General features: G+C 42.2%; 2 protein-coding genes across 2 annotated transcripts in view; one reads left to right on the top strand and one right to left on the bottom strand.

The window, feature by feature from the left end:
- The first annotated feature begins 55 nt into the window (after positions 1 to 55).
- Positions 56 to 3,711, top strand: LOC124010587 (LRP2 binding protein). The gene is made up of 9 exons (XM_046323208.1): positions 56 to 132; positions 233 to 360; positions 732 to 838; positions 1,028 to 1,141; positions 1,617 to 1,759; positions 1,849 to 1,954; positions 2,080 to 2,303; positions 2,889 to 3,054; positions 3,295 to 3,711. The coding sequence occupies exons 2-9, from the start codon at positions 249 to 251 to the stop codon at positions 3,358 to 3,360; spliced, it is 1,038 nt and encodes a 345-aa protein (XP_046179164.1). The 5' UTR covers positions 56 to 132; positions 233 to 248; the 3' UTR covers positions 3,361 to 3,711.
- The window catches only part of snx25 (sorting nexin 25), a 61,040-nt gene continuing 43,689 nt past the window's right edge, over positions 3,712 to 21,062 (bottom strand). Inside the window, exons 12-19 of the mRNA XM_046323206.1 lie at positions 18,415 to 18,555; positions 17,986 to 18,099; positions 17,010 to 17,171; positions 16,750 to 16,867; positions 16,338 to 16,404; positions 9,304 to 9,485; positions 6,697 to 6,797; positions 3,712 to 4,635 (exon numbers count right to left, since the gene is read on the bottom strand). Of these exons, the coding sequence (XP_046179162.1) occupies positions 4,570 to 4,635; positions 6,697 to 6,797; positions 9,304 to 9,485; positions 16,338 to 16,404; positions 16,750 to 16,867; positions 17,010 to 17,171; positions 17,986 to 18,099; positions 18,415 to 18,555 (951 nt within the window). The 3' untranslated portion in view covers positions 3,712 to 4,569. The remainder of the gene's footprint in view (positions 4,636 to 6,696; positions 6,798 to 9,303; positions 9,486 to 16,337; positions 16,405 to 16,749; positions 16,868 to 17,009; positions 17,172 to 17,985; positions 18,100 to 18,414; positions 18,556 to 21,062) is intronic.

Consider the following 21,062-nt stretch of genomic DNA (forward strand, 5'->3'; position numbering starts at 1 on the left):
GTGATTTACTGAACGCACATTATTTGCATCACAGTATTTGTTTAGTGGTTGCTTAGTAACAGATTCTATTGTGTCGTAGCATAAAGCGCACTGCAGACTTCATGCACACAAAATGAACAAACTGCGTGAAAGGTAAGTCAGTAAAACCAATCAACGTGGGTTCTTATTTGATGTTTTAAAGCGTAGGTGTATCCTAGCAAACATATTGTAAAAATATAGGGATGTATTGCAGGCTCTGAGGCAAGGGTATGAAGTCGGGTTATACAATCGATGCTCCAAAGAAACACAGCCAAGAAAAGGTGTTTCGTGCCATCACGGATGCCACCCGAGATGAAGGAGGGAAACCGACGTCACACCAAGGTATTCAGCACAAGATAAAACAGACAGGCACTTTAGAACTGGGACGTTTCATGAGCTCAGATCAGCTGTTATGACGCAACACAGCTGTTGTTGTTGAGGTGAGTTAGGGAGTGACTTTAAAGTGAAGGAAAACCATTGAAAATATTAACCTTTGTAGATCACACTTTAATCGAACCACAGTAGAAGTGAAATCACTCAACAAATATAAAGAACAAGTTCATTTCCCACAATCTTTGGTTTCCTTCTATTCTGTAAAATATTCCGTTTGTTTGCCTCAGATCCACAACAGTCTGAGAAAATGGGCCCTGGTAAAAAAGAATGCACAGAAACACACAACCTGCCAGTTGAACCACATGATTTGTTCTCCTCAGACAGCCTTGCCACTCAGGTGGAGAGGGCTGAGAGACTGCTGAAGGGTAGAGCAGAAGGGGGAGACAAGCAGGCCCTTTTCCTGCTAGGACAGCTGTACTATTATGAGGTAACAGCTCTCCCATTCATATATCATACGCCCGTATACTGGACATAGAAATGTAGCTAGGCATGTGGTTTCCTCTGATATAATGGAGCCATGAAGGAGCCATTTCAGTAGTGCAGAAATACCAGTAAGGTATACTGATCTTGAGCGATGATGCCCTGGTTTTCTGATTGTACTTTACTGCTGGGTCAGGGGCGCTATGAGGAGGCAGAGAGAGTCTTTGACGGCCTTAAGGACATCGATCCCAGAGCCCTCTTCCAGCTAGCTGTCATGTATTACGATGGCCTGGGCACTGCTATGGATCAAGTGAGTCACGGTATTGATAGTGTTGTGCATTCTTCCTTGTTTGGTTTACTGGGTTTCCACCTCATAATAAATTATAATGGGTAACTGAAGAACCCAGTGGAGCATCTCTAAAAACTGCTCACTGTCACACCTGCTACTATCAAATCATATCAAATGTATTTATATAGCCCTTCGTACATCAGCTGATATATCAAAGTGCTGTACAGAAACCCAGCCTAAAGCAATGCAGGTGTCGAAGCACGGTGGTTAGGAAAAACTCCCTAGGAAGGCCGAAACCTAGAGAGGAACCAGGCTATGAGGGGTGGCCAGTCCTCTTCTGGCTGTGTTACTACCATGTTATAAATACAAACTACTGTAAGTCTACCAAACATACCTCATGTTGAGTAGTCTTCCTAGGCAGATGGGTTGCCTTCCACAACGTAACCTGTTTGTTGCGTTGGTCTGGGTTTTTACAGTGTGTTGTACTCCTCTCCAGGCAAGGGCAGTGGACTACATGCGGAGAGTTGTCCAGTGGAATAACCCAGAGGCAGGCTCCATCAGATACACTGCTCTGTATCACATTGGCATAGCCTACCTGGAGGGCTATGGGGTCCAGAAATCCAATACAGAAGCAGAAAGGTCAGCAGAAGCACACGCACAATGTTTGAGATGTTTGCTGACTCATGGAGAACTGTTATGGCAGTGACTGTGTTGTTTTTCTCACCCAGTTACTGGCTCCTTGCTGCTGATGAGGGAAACCCCAGAGCCTGTGTAAAAGCTCAGAGTTCTCTGGGTATGTTCTACTCTAGACCTGAGACACAGGACCTCAAAAGGGTATGATGTGTTTACTGTACCCACGAGATGTTTCACCTTGATCAATAATTCAGGATTCTATTTCAACTATTCCCTTTCATAACTCGGTTTCCCCACTGTGTGCATGTGTGTGCCCCGTGCTCCAGGCGTTCTTCTGGCACTCAGAGGCCTGTGGCAATGGCAGTCTGGAGTCCCAGGGTGCACTGGGGATCATGTACTTGTATGGTCAGGGCATCCAGCAGGACCCCAAGGCTGCCATTGAGTGCCTGAAGGAAGCGGCTGAGCGGGGGAATGTGTACGCCCAGGCCCACCTGGCTGCCTACTACTACCACAGGAAGCTCTACTCCAGAGCAGCAGCCCTTGCCAAAAGGTACGGTCATAGGGTATATCATACAGTAAAATCCCTGTTCTGTCCACAGGTTGTCCATCTTTGTAGGAGTCAATCCACCACAATAATGACACAGTTAAGTGTGATTGATTGAAAAAGACTATCTCCCTTTGACACATATAATAGTATCCTAACCAACAGCAATTTGATTTCCCTCTGAACCATATTCATTATGCTGTTGCTGGTAACATACCCCATAGAGAGCCGGTCCCATCAGTTATTCCAACCAGCAGTAAGAGAAAGTCCTTGGAAGCAGTGTAGCGTGTTGTTCATGTCGGTATGAGAGACGAGACACAGCCCGCAATGTACCACGGCAGCCATTTTGTTTATAGGAATTGAAAATGTAAATGTGTTGCAAAAAAGGGCAGTTAAATACATAAGACACTAACCATCTGTAGAACACTAAAGCAGTGATAAATATGGTTTATTAGATAGAAGTCGAGGTTTAAAAATGATATGCTGCGGCCAAGGCTAACCTACTACCCTCTATTTCCACAAGGAAAATGATTGAAAATATTAAATTAAATTGTAGGCTGTAATGTTCATCTTCCCGCAATGAAAATGTAGGATTACCAATTACGATGACATTGCTGCCATCGCCATGGTCACAGACTGCCTGCCTGAATACGTAATTAAGGGCGTGGCCATTGCTCTTTTCTACTACGCCCGCTGTCTGGAACTGGGAAAGGGGGTTCCTCAGAGCAAGGAGAAGGCCTGGCAATACTTCACTAAGGTGGGCACACAAATTCAAATGTATGTCACTGTCTGTCTTTTTTGGTTGTGTGTCAGACTCCAGTAAAACTAGCTGTCGCCATTGGCATCGGCTAACGGGGATCCTAATAAATCAAATCAAATTCTGCTTGACCCATTTGCCTGAAATAGCAACATAAGTATCAGTGAAGGCCAATTAAGATGAGTAAGATTATATCTCTATTCTGAATCTCATACTAGAAACTGTATTCTCTTTGACTAGGCTGCTCGGCTAAACCCAGAAGTGTGCCAGGACCTCCAGAGGGACATCATCTTTAGCAGAATGTAGAGATCCACCATCATGACCTTAGTTAGGGAGTCCAGATAGCAGTCTCCTCTGTTGCTTTGAGATGACTTGAGTAAATATCAGACCTGAATGCTGTGTGTTCAGTGTGTGGGTTTGGTATGGATAGGAGTACGGCGATGGTGTGCCCAGTGTAAGAACTGTTTAATAACTACAGACTCCACACATTAGAATGGTGTTACCGGTACTACTCTGCATGAACTTGGGGTCCTTGAATTCAGATACAAATGTATATAAATTGTAGCATCCAAATTCCGATGGTTTCAATTTCATACAATTCTGAGAAGCTTACATTGACAAGTGGATAAATAAACAAAAAAAAGAGTTAACAAGTCATACATTTCTCTTTTGCAATTTATTGCTTATAAATGCTCTAAACAATTTTTGGGTAAAAATAAGATCTATCAATAAGTCACAAATAAAATTGTCACAATGACTTTACATGACATATTGCACAATGAAGCCGTTCTACAATGAACATAATGTAACATTGGTGGGGAATGTATTTGAGGTCGGTAATGCAGCTTGTTTCTTCATTATATGAGCACAACACTCATAATTTCACAACTATTCACATTTTGGATCCATAACAAAGTAATCAATCAATAGCCTGGCTTTCTGCAACAGACCTTGGCAGTGGGACTGATTTGTCATTTTCAGCTACTGAACAAAACAAAGAAATGTAACGTAGTAACAGGAAAAGAAGCTTGTCTCCCTAGTTTGAGCACTACATAATCAAATGCATTCAGATAAAAGTACCGCGGAACAACAGAAAAGACATCCATTCAGTTTAATCTCATTGTTTACTGTACCATGCTGGAACATTACAGTACCTCTGTGTTGATGTTACATTTCTCTTCATTTCTCATTTCTCTTAAAAAAAACTAGTTTGAACAAAAGATAATACATAATCCTTCAACGAGTGTCTCTCCTCTGAAAACCAAGACTAAACTAAAGCCATGTCGATCTCCAGGTGCACCTCCATTTCCTTCACTCAGTGTGTGTGTGTTAGGCTGCGTCCCCAAACGGCACCCTATTCCCTATAGTGCACAACCTTATGCCCTCTGGTCAAAAGTAGTACACTATATTAATGGCACCCTATGCCCTTTGAGGGAGGGAATAGGATGCCCTAGGGTTCTTGCTCCACATTAACCACACGATCCTGTGTTTTGCGTACATATGGGCCTCGCCCCATCAGATCTGGTCCGTCTCCACGTTGAGTTCTGGACACAGCTCTTTGAGGATCATCTCCATCAGAACCTGAAACAGGGGCAGAGGAAACGTGTCAGGAGGCCATTAAACAACACATCACTTCAGCCTGGACTCAAGTGAAGGAGAGTTTGTTTTGTGCACTTTATTCCTATGCAGGCATGTATGAGAATGACTGACTCTTTGACCCACTGATATCTTCCCCTATTAGATGGAATGAGGCAACCATAGCATATGTAACACATATGTACAGTAGGGCAAAAAAGTATTTAGTCAGCCACCAATTGTGCAAGTTCTCCCACTTAAAAAGATGAGGCCTGTAATATTCATCATCGGTACACTTAAACTATGACAGACAAAATGAGGAAAAGAAATCCAGGAAATCACATTGTAGGATTTTTAATCAATTAATTTGCAAATTATTGTGGAAAATAAGTATTGGGTCACCTACAAACAAGCAAGATTTCTGGCTCTCACAGACTTATAACTTCTTCTTTAAGAGGCTCCTCTGTCCTCCACTCGTTACCTGAATTAATGGCACCTGTTTTAACTTGTTATCAGTATAAAAGACACCTGTCCACAACCTCAAAACAGTCACACTCCAAACTCCACTATGGTCAAGACCAAAGAGCTGTCAAAGGACATCAGGAACAAAAGTGTAGACCTGCACCAGGCTGGTAAGACAATCTGCAATAGGTAAGCAGCTTGGTTTGAAGAAATCAACTGTGGGAGCAATTATTAGGAAAGACCACTGATAATCTCCCTTGATCTGGGGCTCCATGCAAGATCTCACCCCGTGGGTCAAAATGATCACAAGAACGGTGAGCAAAAATCCCAGAACCACACGGGGGAACATAGTGAATGTCCTGCAGAGAGCTGGGACCAAAGTAACAAAGCCTACCATCAGTAACACACTACGCCGCCAGGGACTCAAATCCTGAAGTTCCAAACGTATCCCCCTGCTTAAACCAGTACATGTCCAGGCCCATCTGAAGTTTGCTAGAGAGCATTTGGATGATCCAGAAGAAGATTGGGAGAATTTCATCTGACCATATGACACCAAAATAGAACTGTTTGGTAAAAACTCAACTCATCGTGTTTGGAGGACAAAGAATGCTGAGTTGCATCCAAAGAATACCATACCTACTGTGAAGCATGGGGGTGGAAACATCATGCTTTGGGGCTGTTTTTATGCAAAGGAACCAGGAAGACTGATCCGTGTAAAGGAAAGAATGAATGGGGCCATGAATTGTGAGATTTTGAGTGAAAACCTCCTTCCATCAGCAAGGGCATTGAAGATGAAACGAGGCTGGGTCTTTCAGCATGACAATGATCCCAAACACACCGCCTGGGCAACGAAGGAGTGGCTTCATAAGAAGCATTTCAAGGTCCTGGAGTGGCCTAGCCAGTCTCCAGATCTCAACCCCATAGAAAATATTTGGGAGTTGAAAGTCCGTATTGCCCAGCAACAGCCCCAAAACATCACTACTCTAGCGGAGATCTCTATGGAGGAATGGGCCAAAATACCAGAAAATGTGTGAAAACCTTGTGAAGGCTTACAAAAAATGTTTGACCTCTGTCATTGTCAACAAAGGGTATAAAACAAAGTATTTAGATAAACTTTTGTTATTGACCAAATACTTATTTTCCACTATAATTTGCAAATCAATTCATTAAAAATCCTACAATCCTGAATTTGATTTATTTTCATTTGGTCTGTCATAGTTGAAGTGTACCTATGATGAAAATTACAGGCCTCTCATCTTTTTAAGTGGGAGAACTTGCACAATTGGTGGCTGACTAAATACTTTTTTGCCCCACTGTATATCTATGGAGGCAACTTCAGAGTATTCCACACAAATAACTTTGTTGACATAGTGCAAATGGGAAAGCTTTTGGAATGTACACATGCCCTTTTAAACCCATTCTCCCTCTCTTTGTGTGGTCTGACCTGCCAGTAATGAGATGCTGTTCTGAACTGAGCTTCTAGTTGGCTGAGCAAGATGTATTCGTGAAATTCCTAATGGAATCGGGGGGTGGCTCTTTCAAACAGCACCACAACAGCATGTTTTAGGATACTTTGCCATTTCACAGAGGGTGAGGTGAACTTACATAAAGCAGATGCTTGTTGGCATTGGCCTCCTGAAGTGCGTTGAAGATCTTGATGATCCCATACCTGGCGTTCTGCTGTCCCACCAGGTTCTGTAGTGCATCTGAAAGACAGTTAGCATGCTGTATGTGGTTGTTTTACCGACCTTAGTCGAATGACCTGACTAAGTCACCATGGATAAGAGCGTCTGCTAAATTACCAAATTGTCAAATGTAAAAATGTCCACATTCAGAGATCTAGCCACAGATACCCATCAGATCTAGGAGCAACATGTTTGCAAAAAAAGTCAAATAGGGGGTGCTTATATTTTCCCTGTCTCACACATGTACCAGTGTGTAACCTGTACAGTGTGTGGTGTGAAATGGAGCATACAATATACAGGTAACTGCCAAAATAATGGATGGACACAAAGTATATTGAATGCGGTGTTTTCCACTACCATCAACTAAACACCAAACTATGGAATTTCTCCTGGAAGAATGGTGTCACATCCCTCCAATAGAATTCCAGACACTTGTAGAATCTATGCCAAGGTGCATTGAAGCTATTACGGCTCGTGATGCCCCAACGCCCTATTAAGACACTATGTTGAGGTTTATTTTGGTGGTTGCTGTTAGCAAAGTATTTGTATTATTTATTTTACCAGGTCTGTTTTGCTCATCTTAAACAATAGATTCTGCTGAGCAAATTGGCCCTTGTATTACGCATATCGTTAATCTCTCTCTTGAACAAGGCACCTTTCCCAGGGACATGAAACAAGCTAAAGTTATACCTCAGTATAAGAAGGGGATAAAGTCTGACCCTGGCAATTATAGGCCTGTATCTATCCTATGTGTAAATTCAAAGAGCTACAAGATAGTAGCCACTAAAACAATTGGATATGACTAAATTGGGGGTAAAAAAAATATATATATTCCACTGATTCATGTCTACTTTACTTCATCAGGAAAGAGATTGATGAGGGAAATCTGTGTGGAATGGTACTGCTCGACTTACAGAAGGCCTTTGATACAGTTAATCTCCAAACTGGGGTTGGGGTTAAGTAGTATCCCTCTAGGCTGGGTAAAGTCCTATTTATCAGGAAGGGAGGGAGCAGAGGTTAATGGTTCACTGTCTCAGGAAAAACCAATGAGTTGTGGCGTTCCGTAGGGGAGCGTGCTTGGGCCTCTGCTGTTTTTATTGTATATTAACGACATGAAAGATGCTTGTTCTTGCAGTCTTTTTCTTTATGCGGATGACTCTACACTTCTGGTGTCTCACAAAAGTAAAACTATGTTGGAGAGCGTACTTCGCACAGATCTCGCTAACATTAGCAAATGGCTTGGAGTTAATAAGCTATCTCTGCACTTAGGGAAAACTGAAGCAATTATTTTTGGATCCAGACCTACATTGTGTAGACCGTCTGAAATCAGAGTGGAGTTAGGGGGTGAGGTGCTGACTACTAAAACCTCTGTTAGCTACTTGGGATGTATCCTTGATGGAAGCTTGGGAGGTGTGAGCATGGCCAATAAGGTGCTAGGGAAGGTTAATGCCAGGGCTAAGTATTTGGCTAGAAAGTCCAGGCTGCTTGATAAGGACTCCATGAAAGTGCTAGCTACTGCCCTCATTAAATACCATTTTGACTATGCTAGTACTTCCTGGTTTGGGGGCTTATCTAAATTTATGAAGGGGAAGCTCCAGATAGCCCAGAATAAGCTGATCAGGGTAGTATTGAAGGTGAGTCCACGTACTCACATAGGCAGGAGCTGCTTTCAGGAACTAAACTGGCTGCTTGTGAGGCTAGGGTGTCCCAGATTAGACTAGGTTTACAGGAGTATTTATGGTCCTGCGCCCAGATATCTAAGTGATTACTTTCCTCATGTTAGGGATGCACACAATCACAGCACCAGATCAGGTGTTGCTGATGTGTGCTTATACAGGTTCAGGAGTAATGCTGGGAAAGGTACTTTCTTGTATACTGGAGCTTCAGAATTGAATGAGTTCTCTGCCTATAAAAACAACATCCTCCCTGGGCAGCTTTAAAAATAAAGTAAAAATATGTTTGATGTCTTCTGTCCCCATATGAATAACCCCTATGATGTAACTGGAATGATGAGATGGATGTTCTTCTCCATTTTTGTTTTATTATTTCACAGCCATACTGTGTTGGATCTTGTCTAGCCATCTTGTGTCAAGAGGACCAATGGAAATAAGTCCCAGACTTTGTGTGTTATCCTCAATGATTTTATTCATGTGTATGTATGGCTTTTAAGTTGTATGTGTGCTTGTTTTTTTTAAATGGTCAAATTAATAAACTAAACTAAAAGATCCAATAATCCAATTGAAACAGAAACTTGTGTTTCGAAACCAACGCCAGACTCCACCCCCCACCCCTTGAATACTGATCCATGTCAGATATCAATCTCTAGCAGGGTTAACGCGCACACCCTTGTGGAACAGGGAGTTACAGCCACAAAATCAACATTGTAGAATAAATACATTTAACTCCTGCGCACACAATTTTACCTCTGCAAACTAATCATAACATGTATTTGAAGAAAAAGGTCTGACCAAAACATTGTTAATAAATGTGCAGAGATGACACCTGTATGGCAGGAGGGAAGACCTACCTGGGATATTGTCTAGCAGCTTCTGTTGAGCTCTCTCCTTGGTCTCCCGACGTTCTGTGTCGGAACGAGCCTTGATTTGGGGGGCCAGTTTTCCGTTGGGCCAGAATGTGTCGCGGAAAATGTTGATGTAGCAAACAATCATCTGCTCACTGAAGATCCAGTTGACAGTGTCTCGAATCTGCCTGATGGGGTAGGGAGTGAAGGTTTTGACGAAAGCCTCTACATTACAGTATTAGCTAACATTACTCTACACATGTTCAGCGCACAGCCACAACAACCCATTGCAGTGCATATCTGGAACACCCAGTCTGATAGCTGTGGTAAACATAACCCTAGTTCTGCAGTTTGACTTGTTAAATAAGCTAAACGATCTCAACCAGAGGGATATCACAGAAAGAAGGAGATTGATCCAAGAGTGCACAAACCCCTTGCATCAGTGTGTGAATCGTGGTAGGGTCAGAGTCAGCTTCCCAAATGATACACTATTGCCTACATAGGGTAGCAGGTAGCCTAGCGGTTAGAGAGGTAGGCCAGTAACCGAAAGGTTTAGTTTGAATCCCCAAGCCAACAAGGTGAACAATCTGCTGATGTGCCCTTGAGTAAGGGACTTAAACCTAAATACTCCAGGGTCACCATTGATAATGGCAGACCCTGGCTGTGACATTACTCAGAGGGCATCTCAGGGGGAGTGGGGATATGAAAAATACACATTTCTAATTCACACGTGCATATAATGACAAACATAAAATCCCCCACCTAATTATTACTTTTGACCAGAACCCTATGGGTGAATAGGTTGCCATTTGGGACACAGCCTGGGAGAGTCTACGCACCATTTGGAGCCGTGGGTTAGGGTGCAGAATAAGACAATAACATGATAACAGAAAAAGACAATAGCAGCATAACTTTTTATGGCTGCAGGGGCAGTATTGAGTAGCTTGGATGAAAGGTGCCCAGAGTAAACGGCCTGCTCCTCAGTCCCAGTTGCTAATATATGCATAGTATTATTAGTATTGGAGAGAAAACACTGAAGTTTCTAAAACTGTTTCAATGATGTCTGAGTATAACAGAACTCATATGGCAGGCAAATACCTGAGAAGTAATCCAAACAGGAAGTGGGAAATCTGAGGTTGGTCAATTTTTAACCCAGACCCTATTGAATACACAGTGGGATATGGATAAAGTTTAACTTCCTAGGGCTTCCACTAGATGTCAACCGTCTTCAGAAACTTGAATGAGGCCTCTACTGTGTTGTGGAGCCGGATGGGAGCTCTTTGAGTCAGTGGTCTGGCAGAACGCCAGGTCCTGGTCACGCGCATTTCATATGATAGCGACCTGCGTTCCATGGCTTCTCTACAGGCAGGAATTCTCCGGTTGGAAGTTTTCATTTGACGTTCGGATGGACCTGCACGAGTGTTTGGATTTGTGTACTAAACGCGCTAACAAAAGTAGCTACTTGGACATAAATAATGGACATTATCGAACGAATCAAGCATTTATTATGGAACTTTGATTCCTGGGAGTGCATTCTGATGAAGATCGTTAAAAGGTAAGGAAATATTTACAATGTGATTTCTGATTTCTGTTGACTCCAACATGGCGGATAATTTTATTTATTTTCTGAGCGCAGTCTCAGATTATTGCATGGTTTGCTTTTTCCGTAAAGTTTTTTTGAAATCTGACAGTGGTTGCATTAAGGAGAGGTATATCTATATTTCCATGTCAAACATTTGTATTTATCGACATTTATAATGAGTATTTCTGTAAAATGATGTGGCTCTGCATTATCACCGGATGTTTTTGGAACTAGTGAACGTAACACGTCAATGTATACTGATATTTTTTTTTATAACATGAAGTCCTATGAGTGTCATCTGATGAAGATCACCAAAGGTTAGTGATTAATTTTATCTCCATTTGTGCTTTTTGTGACTCTTTGGCTGGAAAAATGGCTGGGTTTTTCTGTGAGTTGGTGGTCAGCTAACATAATCGTTTGTGGTGCTTTCGCTGTAAAGGCTATTTGAAATCGGACACTGTGGTGGGATTAACAACAAGAACCTTTAAAAAGGTATAAGATGTTTGAGGAATATATTTGAGGAATTTTAATTACGAGATCTGTTGTTTTGAATTTGGCATCCTGCACTTTCACTGGCTGTTGTCATATCATCCCATTAATGGGATTGCAGCCCTAAGAAGATAACAGAATAAGACAATAAAATAACAAAATAAGACAATAATAGAGTAAGACAACAAAATAAGACAATAACAGAACCCTGCCTGTCAATCACCAACTGATGAGCTCTCGCTCTACAGAAAGCTGGGGTGTTTTAGTACAATACCACTCGCTGTAATATACACCAGCGTTCCCCAAAAACCAGGCCGCGGACCAGCACATTCACTACCGGGGAGCACGGAAAGGATAAATATATATATATTTTTTTTTAAATCTATAAAATAAAATACCTGTTGAATTCTTTGAGCGAAGAAAACATGAACAAGAACGACAGAAGCAAGTCTTGAAAGACACGTCAATAAACGTCAATACTGTCAATAAGAGCGTCATACTTCGTGGCTAGCTGTATTGCTAAGGCCAAGAAGCCGTTCACTCTTGGCGAGTTGATGATTCTACCTGCTGCTAAGGACATTTGCAGTGAACTTTCAGGAGATGCTGCAGCTAAGAAGATAGCAGGTTCCTCTTTTCAGCTACCACCGTCACTAGGCGAATTGATGAAATATAGCGGAGATGCTTAACGAGTCACTGTGGTATACAATCCAGGTTGAACAACCTACCGATGTTGACAACCAGGCAATACTGCTTGTTTATGTGCAATATACATTTCAGGATGTTGTGCATGAGGATATGTTGTGTGTGCTGTCCCTGCCGACTAACAACGGCCACAGAACTATTCAAGTCTTTGGATGATTACAGTCATGGCCAAAAGTTGAGAATGACACAAATATTAATTTCCAAAGTTTGCTGCTTCAGTGTCTTTAGATATTTTTGTCAGATGTTACTATGGAATACGGAAGTATAATTACAAGCATTTCATAAGTGTCAAAAGGCTTTTATTGACAATTACATGAAGTTGATGCAAAGAGTCAATATTTGCAGTGTTGACCCTGCTTTTTCAAGACCTCTGCAATCCACCCTGGCATGCTGTCAATTAACTTCTGGGCCACATCCTGACTGATGGCAACACATTCTTGCATAATCAATGCTTGGAGTTTGTCAGAATTTGTGGGGTTTTGTTTGTCTACCTGCCTCTTGAGGATTGACCACAAGTTCTCAATGGGATTAAGGTCTGAGGAGTTTCCTGGCCATGGATCCAAAATATTGATGTTTTGTTCCGCGAGCGACTCAGTTATCACTTTTGCATTATGGCAAGGTGCTCCATCATGCTGGAAAAGGGATTGTTCATCAGCAAACTGTTCCTGGATGGTTGGGAGAAGTTTCTCTCGGAGGATGTGTTTGTACCATTCTTTATTCGGGGCGGCAGGCTAGAGCGTTGGACTAGTAACCGGAAGGTTGCAAGTTCAAACCCCCAAGCTGACAAGGTACAAATCTACCCTGAACAGGCATTTAACCCACTGTTCCTAGGCCATCATTGAAAATAAGAATTTGTTCTTAACCGATTTGCCTAGTTAAGTATAGGTCAAATAAATATTCTTAGGCAAAATTGTGAGTGAGCCCACTCCCTTGGCTGAGAAGCAACCCCACACAAATGGTCTCGCTTTACTGTTGGCATGACACAGGACTGATGGTAGCGCTCACCTTGTCTTCTCCGGACAAGCTTTTTTCTGGAAGCCCCAAACAATCGGAAAGGGGATTCATCGGAGAAAAATGACTTTACCCCAGTCCTCAGCAGTCCAATCCCTGTATCTTTTGCAGAATATCAGTCTGTCCCTGATGTTTTTCCTGGAGAGAAGTGGCTTTCTTTGCTGCCCTTCTTGACACCAGGCCATCCTCCAAAAGTCTTTGCCTCACTGTGCGTGCAGATGCACTCACACCTGCCTGCTGCCATTAGAAAGCTCTGTACTGGTGGTGCCCCGGAGCGCAGCGGGCCTGGAGCTTGCTAGACTTTCTTGGGCGCCCTGAAGCCTTCTTCACAACAATTGAACCGCTCTCCTCAAAGTTCTTGATGATCCGATCAATGGTTTATTTAGGTGCAATCTTACTGTCATCAATATCCTTGCCTGTGATGCCCTTTTTGTGCAAAGCGTGTTTCCTTGCAGGTAACCATGGCTGACAGAGGAAGAACAACGATTCCAAGCACCACCCTCCTTTTGAAGCTTCCATTCTGTTATTCAAAGTCATTCAGCATGACAGAGTGATCTCCAGCCTTGTCCTCATCAACACTCACACCTGTGTTAACCTCACTAGGGTAGGGGCAGCTTTTGGAATGTTGGATGAAGTGTGCCCAAAGTAAACTGCCTGCTACTCAGGTCCAGAAGCTAGGATATGCATATAATTGGTAGATTTGGATAGAAAACACTAAAGTTTCCAAAACTGTTAAAATAATGTCTGAGTATAACAGAACTAAGGAAAATCCATCCAAGGAAGTGCTATTATTTTGAAATGTCTCTTTTCCATTGAGAGCCTATCCACCATACAAAGACTTATGACACAGTTCACGATCTCTATGGCTTCCACAACATGTGGCCAGTCTTTAGGCATTGTTTCATGCTTTTACTCTGAAAAATTAGGGAGAAAAAGCACTTTCAATGAGTGGCCAGTGGAAATTTCCAGACACGAGTCCAGCATGCCTTTCTTGTTTCTCCTTTTCTATTGGCGAAGCTTTTGTCCGGTTGAAATATGATCGATTATTTATGACAAAAACATCCTGAGGATTGATTATAAACATCATTTGACATGTTTCTATGAACATTTATGGTACTTTTTAGATTTTTCGTCTGTCTGTTGAAACTGCGCTTTGTTCCAATGTATTACTGAACAAAACGCACCAAAAAGGTTTTTGAATATATAGAGACTATCGAACAAAACAAACATTTATTGCGTAACATGGAGTCTTCGGAGTGCAAACTTATGAAGATCAAAGGTAAGTGATACATTTTAACGCTATTTCTGACTTTTGTTACTCTTCTTCTTGGCTGAAAACTGTTTGTAATGATTTGTCTGCTGGGCGCTGTTCTCAGATAATCGCATGGTTTGCTTTCGCCGTAAAAGCCTTTTTTGAAATCTGACACAGCAGTTGGATTAACAAGAAGTTTCTTTAAGTTGGTGTATAACACTTGTATGTTTCATTAATTTTTATAATTAGTAATTCTGTTTTTGAATTTGTCGCTCTGCAATTTCACTGGATGTTGGCCAGTTGGGACGGTAGCGTCCTACACCCCCTAGAGAGGTTAACGAGAGAATCACTGACATGTCAGCTGGTACTTTTGTGGCAGGGCTGAAATACAGTGGATTTTTTTGGGGGGGGGGATTCAGTTCATTTGCTTGGCAAAGGGGGACTGCAAATAATTGCAATTCATCTGATCACTCTTCATAACATTCTGGAGTATATGCAAATTGCCATCATACAAACGGAGTCAGCAGACTGAAAATTTATATTTGTGTCATTCTCAAAACTTTTGACCACGACTGTGCATGTCAGGAAAATTTGATTGGTCATTCTGTGTTACATTTACATTACATTTAAGTCATGCTGCCATGGCTGGAAGGCTGTCTGGTTTCATTCACCCAGGTTAAAGAGGAACAGTCACCTTACAATGTGATCTAAATCTGTGTCATTCACAGAGAAATGCTGGCTAGCCGAAAAATGGCACCTGAATTTAACGTCGTACTGAATGATGTTTTAAAGTTATCAAATAACATCAAAGCACACGCCCTTAACTCGCATCTGTTTGGACAGCTTTGTGAGGAAATAGACGCAGAGCACAAACGCATTATCATATACACAGAAGTCAGGTGGCAGGGGGAGATCGCTTGACAGAGTGTTTGAGTTACGAGAGCCGCTGCAGAGATTTCTTTCAGAAAAAAAGTCACCACTGGCAGCACATTTCAATGACAAGGAATGTCGCAAAACTCGCTTACCTGTGCGACGTATTAAACCTGCTCAACGAATTCAATCGGTCACTTCAGGGGAGAATGAAAACTGTCTTGAAGTTGGCAGATAAAGTGGCTGCATTCAAAGACAAACTGGAACTGTAGGGATGGCGAGCGGACAGGGGCATATTTGAAATGTTCCAAACATTAGCGGGGATTTTGGGAGAGACAGAGACGTCCTTCTCCCAGCTGGTGCGAGATCACCTAGCTTCGCTGTCAATGGAGTTTGAGCGTTTACTTCCCAACCGCAAAAGACCCACGCAGTGTGAAGGAATGGATCCTCAACCCATTCGTGAATGTCCCAGGTGAATTGTCCATGTCCGTGCAGGAAGTAGATCAAATCCTTGAGGTTGTAAATGACGGTGGCCTTAAAAGTATGTTTGAGATAACTTCATCTCTGCCGACATTCTGGATTAAAATCCAGGCTGAATATCCTGAGAGCCACAAAAGCACAACGTTCCTTCCATTTCCAACATCCGATCTCTGCGAAGCGGGGTTTTTCCACAATGATGGCAACAAAAACTAAATTACAGAGTAGACTGGACATACGGAACATGTCACTGTCTCCCATCATCCCTAGATGGGACCATCTTGTTGGGAAACAAGCTCAGGGCTCCCACTGGTGGGAAACAAGCTCAGGGCTCCCACTGGTGAGTTGCAATGTTTTTATTATATGATTAGAGAAAAATATGCACCTTGTTTTTATATGTTTCTACTTAAACTAAAATGTTATGAAAAAGCGGCTATACAAAAACTTCTAGGCCTAATTGATATTCCGATGGCCGGTCCGGGTAAATTGTGTCAACATGAGACCGGTCCGTGGTACAAAAAAGGTTGGGGACCGCTGATATAGACCTAAATAAACCTTGCCTCTTCCCAGATCTGTGTGTACTCTTTGCTTCACACACTGGCAGGAAATAAGAGCAGAAATCTGATAAAACATTTTCATAAAAAGAGTGATGCTTACTTGTTTATGGTCCTTCCAAACGTGACTTGAACTAGTGCAATTAGAGTTTTTCGTACCCATTTAAACACTGAGAATAAAGGAAGACAAACAATATCACAGAGTGACAGGCTGATAGCAAGTGGTGACTAGATTAAATAACAGATCCATTAACAAAGTTAGTTTCCAATAACAACAAACAAGGATATAATCTATCCCTTTCAAAATAGCTTTGAACAATTCATTTGATTTAAAGAACACAGACATAACATACACAAACCACACACTCAGTCTACTGAGGTGAAAATGACAGTGTAGTGTCCCCCAAATGGCACCCTATTCCTTTTATAGTGCCCTGCCCTCTCAAAAATAGTGCACTGTAACAGGGAATAGGGTGTCATTTGGGATGCAGCCATAGAGTAGAGGTTCCACTCACTTCCTCTGAGCTCAAAGATCTCTCCTATGAGCATGAAGCAGGGTTCAGCCAGAGCATCTTTCTTCCCATCAGCCTCGTCTCCATAGTCAGAAAGGTCACTGTCATCCTCCGCCTCCTCCTGTTTGGGAAAAAGGAGTTAGTGTGTATGTGTCTCTCTTTGTGAGAAAGACTAAAAGGATAGACATGTTTATAGACATACATACATATTAGTCCCACCACCCCAGCCAGCCAGGTCTCCTGATGTGACGGTGCTTACTAACCTCGGTGTGTGAGAAGAAGTCTCCAGACAGTCTCTCCAGGAAGGAGGCCAGGGAGAAGGAGGATTTCTTGTGGATGTCCATGACCTTCAGGTGCTCTGGGGAGGGGCTGAGGAAGGCATAGAGCGCCTCACTCTGACACATCCGCTCGTCTGTCAGCATTTTCTATACATGGTGGAGAAAATAGCTGCAGATTAGACGAGCTGTGTCCCAATTGACACCCTATCCCATAGGGCCCTAGCAGGGACAGAGTTGGAGTCTGGGCTACATCCCAAAAGGCATAGATTCCCAAAGGCTCTGGTCAAAAGTAGTGCAATATATTGGTCATCAAAAAGAAAGGACCAGACCAAGGCACTCTTAATATAATGAATGAAAATGTTGATTTGTATGGCATGTTCAATGGAAACAGCGCTTAAAAACTAGATATTGGGAATAGGGTGCCATTTGAGACACAGTCGATGCTAATAACTATGGAACCTGACGAGTGCAAATCAATGAGGCAAACCAACTAAATCCTCATCATTCTCGTAATAGTAAAGCTTTCCATCATAACTAACATTGTTGTAAAAGCTTGTAAAGAATGTGCTCAATTTAATCTCAAACTTTGACTCTCATCTCCAAACTTAGTACATTGTGGTTGTCTCATGTTTCATTTTTTTTTTCTCCCGACATTGAAAGAGCCTAGCTTGAAATCCTGATGGCCAATCGACATGCCGTGAGAACAGCAGGAACGAGCCACTCCAATAATACAAATGAATTTCCTATCAGACAGAAACATTTTGAAATGAGGAAATAAACTACCTGAGCTCCCAATGGTAGCTATATGTGACATCATCAACTCAAATGACATCTCCTGTTCTGAAAAATGATGTCCTTAAGAGACCGATAGTGAGAAATGCCTTCCACATAAACAAAACACTGATTTGAGTGACATTTTCACTATGATGTGTGGTTGAACCGTGTTGGCAGAGTGACTTACTTGTAAAAAGCTGTTGAGCTGGTTTTTGGACTTTTCAAGGAATTTTTGGTCAATTGACTTGAATGGCAGTTTACTGACGGAGGGAAGCTGGACTTTTTTCAAGGTAGGGAAACACTGCATAAAGAATATAAAATCAAAGAGGAGAGAGAGAGAACAAGAGGAGTTATGTTTCAGTCTTCAAGTCTCGTTGTTTGTAGCACCTCATGAAATGCAGTGGCATGGTGACTCACTCCATCTCCATGGCAACCGGCTGGTGGAAGCATTGTTAGGGTGATTATCAGATGGCAGGCAGTGATATTTGAAACAAACGGCTGTGATGTAGCAGTGCAGGACTGTGGTAATTAAAAGGCTGTTGTTGGGGGGCAGACAGAGGGTGAGTCAGAGACGCTAGCTAGGCAGGCAAAAACATTAGCATGGAGGATCCTTTACCTCAGTCAGTTTTCGGTGCAGGGCCTGGAACTCTATGAGCTTCCTGGTGACACTCCAGCGGCTGTTCTTAGAGTCGTCTCCCTCCAGCAGGCTCACTGAGACGCAGTAGCAAGGCATCTGCTCTCCATTTTCCTCTACTGCCTGGTGGGGGATAGGGGACACAGTGGGAATCAATTCCCTTTATTTCACTGCAAATAATGAGTTGTGGACACAGAGTTAGAACATGGTCAGAGAGTATGGTCAATGGCTACAGTAGGGTGAGACCAAGTGGTCAGAGTGTGGTATGGTAGAAAATGACAAGATTGTGTTTTAATACAGTTTATGCATCAAATAAGTTCTCAGTACTCTCTCATCTGTGGAGTTGGACCTCTGGGGCTTGGCGCTGGTAATTGATATAGGATGTCTTGGTGAAAAAACCTAGAGCCTGCACCCCAAAGAATGAGTTGTTGTTTGTGTACCAGGGAGGAGATGTCTCCAGTACGGACAGCTGATAAGAAGAACCTTGTCTTTGGGGCCAAACCCTGGATCCTATACAATTAGAACAGTCTTCACAGAAAATGCAATCTGGTTGGGGGGGTTACTCCTTTCTGACATACAAAACTTCACCTCTAGAGCCAACCCACACATTAGTTGTTTGTCATGAAGATTCAGGAGGATGTACTTTGCTATAAAGGTTGTAACCCAACTCTGCTCGTTGTGCTCTTAACAATCACCATTGAGTGACCGTTAATGCTCCATTATTGCAATAATTAAAGAAATCTAAAAGTCTATCTTTTGGTAGGAATAATTCCAAGAATGGCCAGTGGTTACAGTAGGATGAGAGCAAGGTGTACTGATGGGAGAAAAATGGGGCCTTGATCCAGGTGGTGACCAAGAACTCAATCAGTGGCGGATATAGATATAGGCAACATGGGCAGCCGCCGAGGGTGGCATCTTGCTGAGGGCGACACGGGGTGCCTGCACAAAAAATAGAATCATGAAATGGTGACATTTGCGCGATCGGTTTTCTATCGCTCATTTGCACATCACGTCAATGATATCATGTCACCGTGTGGGACTGTGGGTCAATTAATCATGTCGGAGTGCTAAATCGTTAAGAATAATATAAAACCAGTCTGCACACCAGCAAGGTGAATTGGTTTAGTCTTGACTCTTGGTTGACAGTGTTGGGGGATGGGTAATGTAGTATTGACTCTTGGTTGACAGTGTTGGGGGATGGGTAATGTAGTATTGACTCTTGGTTGACAGTGTTGGGGGATGGGTAATGTAGTATTGACTCTTGGTTGACAGTGTTGGGGGATGGGTAATGTAGTATTGACTCTTGGTTGACAGTGTTGGGGGATGGGTAATGTAGTATTGACTCTTGGTTGACAGTGTTGGGGGATGGGTAATGTATTGATGCTCGAGTGCCAAATCAACAAATTTGTTTCTATTGGTTTTTGTTACTTCTTTTTGATATTTATGAGTCTTTATGAGTATATGTGTATTATACATACACATACAAGTTTGAAATGCTATGATTATTTATTACTGTTGTTCCAAATGTTGGAATAAAAATGAGTTGGTGCAGAACGGTGCTTCTTTATTTTTGTTGGGGGGGGGGGGGCTCATGGCTGGATTCTTGCTCTGACGTGCACTGTCAACTGTGAGATTTTATAGAGACAGTTGTGTGCCTTTCCAAATCATGTACAATCCAATAGAATTTACCACAGGTGGACTCCAATCAAGTTGTGGAAACATCAAGGATGATCAATGGAAACAGGATGCACATGGTTACATCTGGATGGTTGCTTCAAGTCAGGTGCGCTCCGCACCAATTAGGACAGGCAAATCGGATTAGTGTTAGCAGTACCCCAGCCTCTGCCATAGAAACAAACGGAGTGGCTTCCACTCTGTGGTTCCACCTTTACAATGTAGAAAACCGCTTATTTCTAGACCTTTCCGTTCAAAATTAAGACCCATTTTATGTTTTTCGCTCTTAAGGATTAGCCCATTTTTTTCAGTTTTCACTTAAAACGATATACCCAAATCTAACTGCCTGTAGCTCGGGCACTGAAGCAAGGATATGCATATTCTTGGTACCATTTGAAAGGACACTTTGAAGTTGATGGAAATGTGAAAGGAATGTAGTAGAACACAATAGATCTGGTAAAAGATAAAACTTTATTTTTTATTGTTTAAATACCGTTCTTTTGCATTTTTTTGTACCATTTTCTTTGAAATGCAAGAGAAAGGCAGTAATGTATTATTCCAGCCCACGTGCAATTGAGATTTTGGCCACTAGTTGGCATCAGTGTATATGCAAAGTTTTAGACTGATTCAATGAACCATTGCATTTCTGTAAAACAAATTGTATCAAGACATCCCAAATGTCCCTAATTTGTTTATTAATAACTTTTCATGTTCAAAATTGTGCACTGTCCTCAAACAATAGCATGGTATTATTTCACTGTAATAGCTACTGTAAATTGGACAGCACAGTTAGATGAACAATAATTTAAGCTTTCTGCCAATATCAGATATGTCTATGTCCTGGGAGATTTTCTTGTTACTTACAACCTCATGCTAATCGCATTAGCCTATGTTAGCTCAACCGTCCCGAGAAAGGGACACCGATCCCGAAGAAGTCAATTGACTTGCCTAGTTAA

The sequence above is a fragment of the Oncorhynchus gorbuscha genome, linkage group LG23 (assembly GCF_021184085.1).
Source record: "Oncorhynchus gorbuscha isolate QuinsamMale2020 ecotype Even-year linkage group LG23, OgorEven_v1.0, whole genome shotgun sequence".
In the NCBI taxonomy this organism is placed as follows: Eukaryota; Metazoa; Chordata; class Actinopteri; order Salmoniformes; family Salmonidae; genus Oncorhynchus; species Oncorhynchus gorbuscha.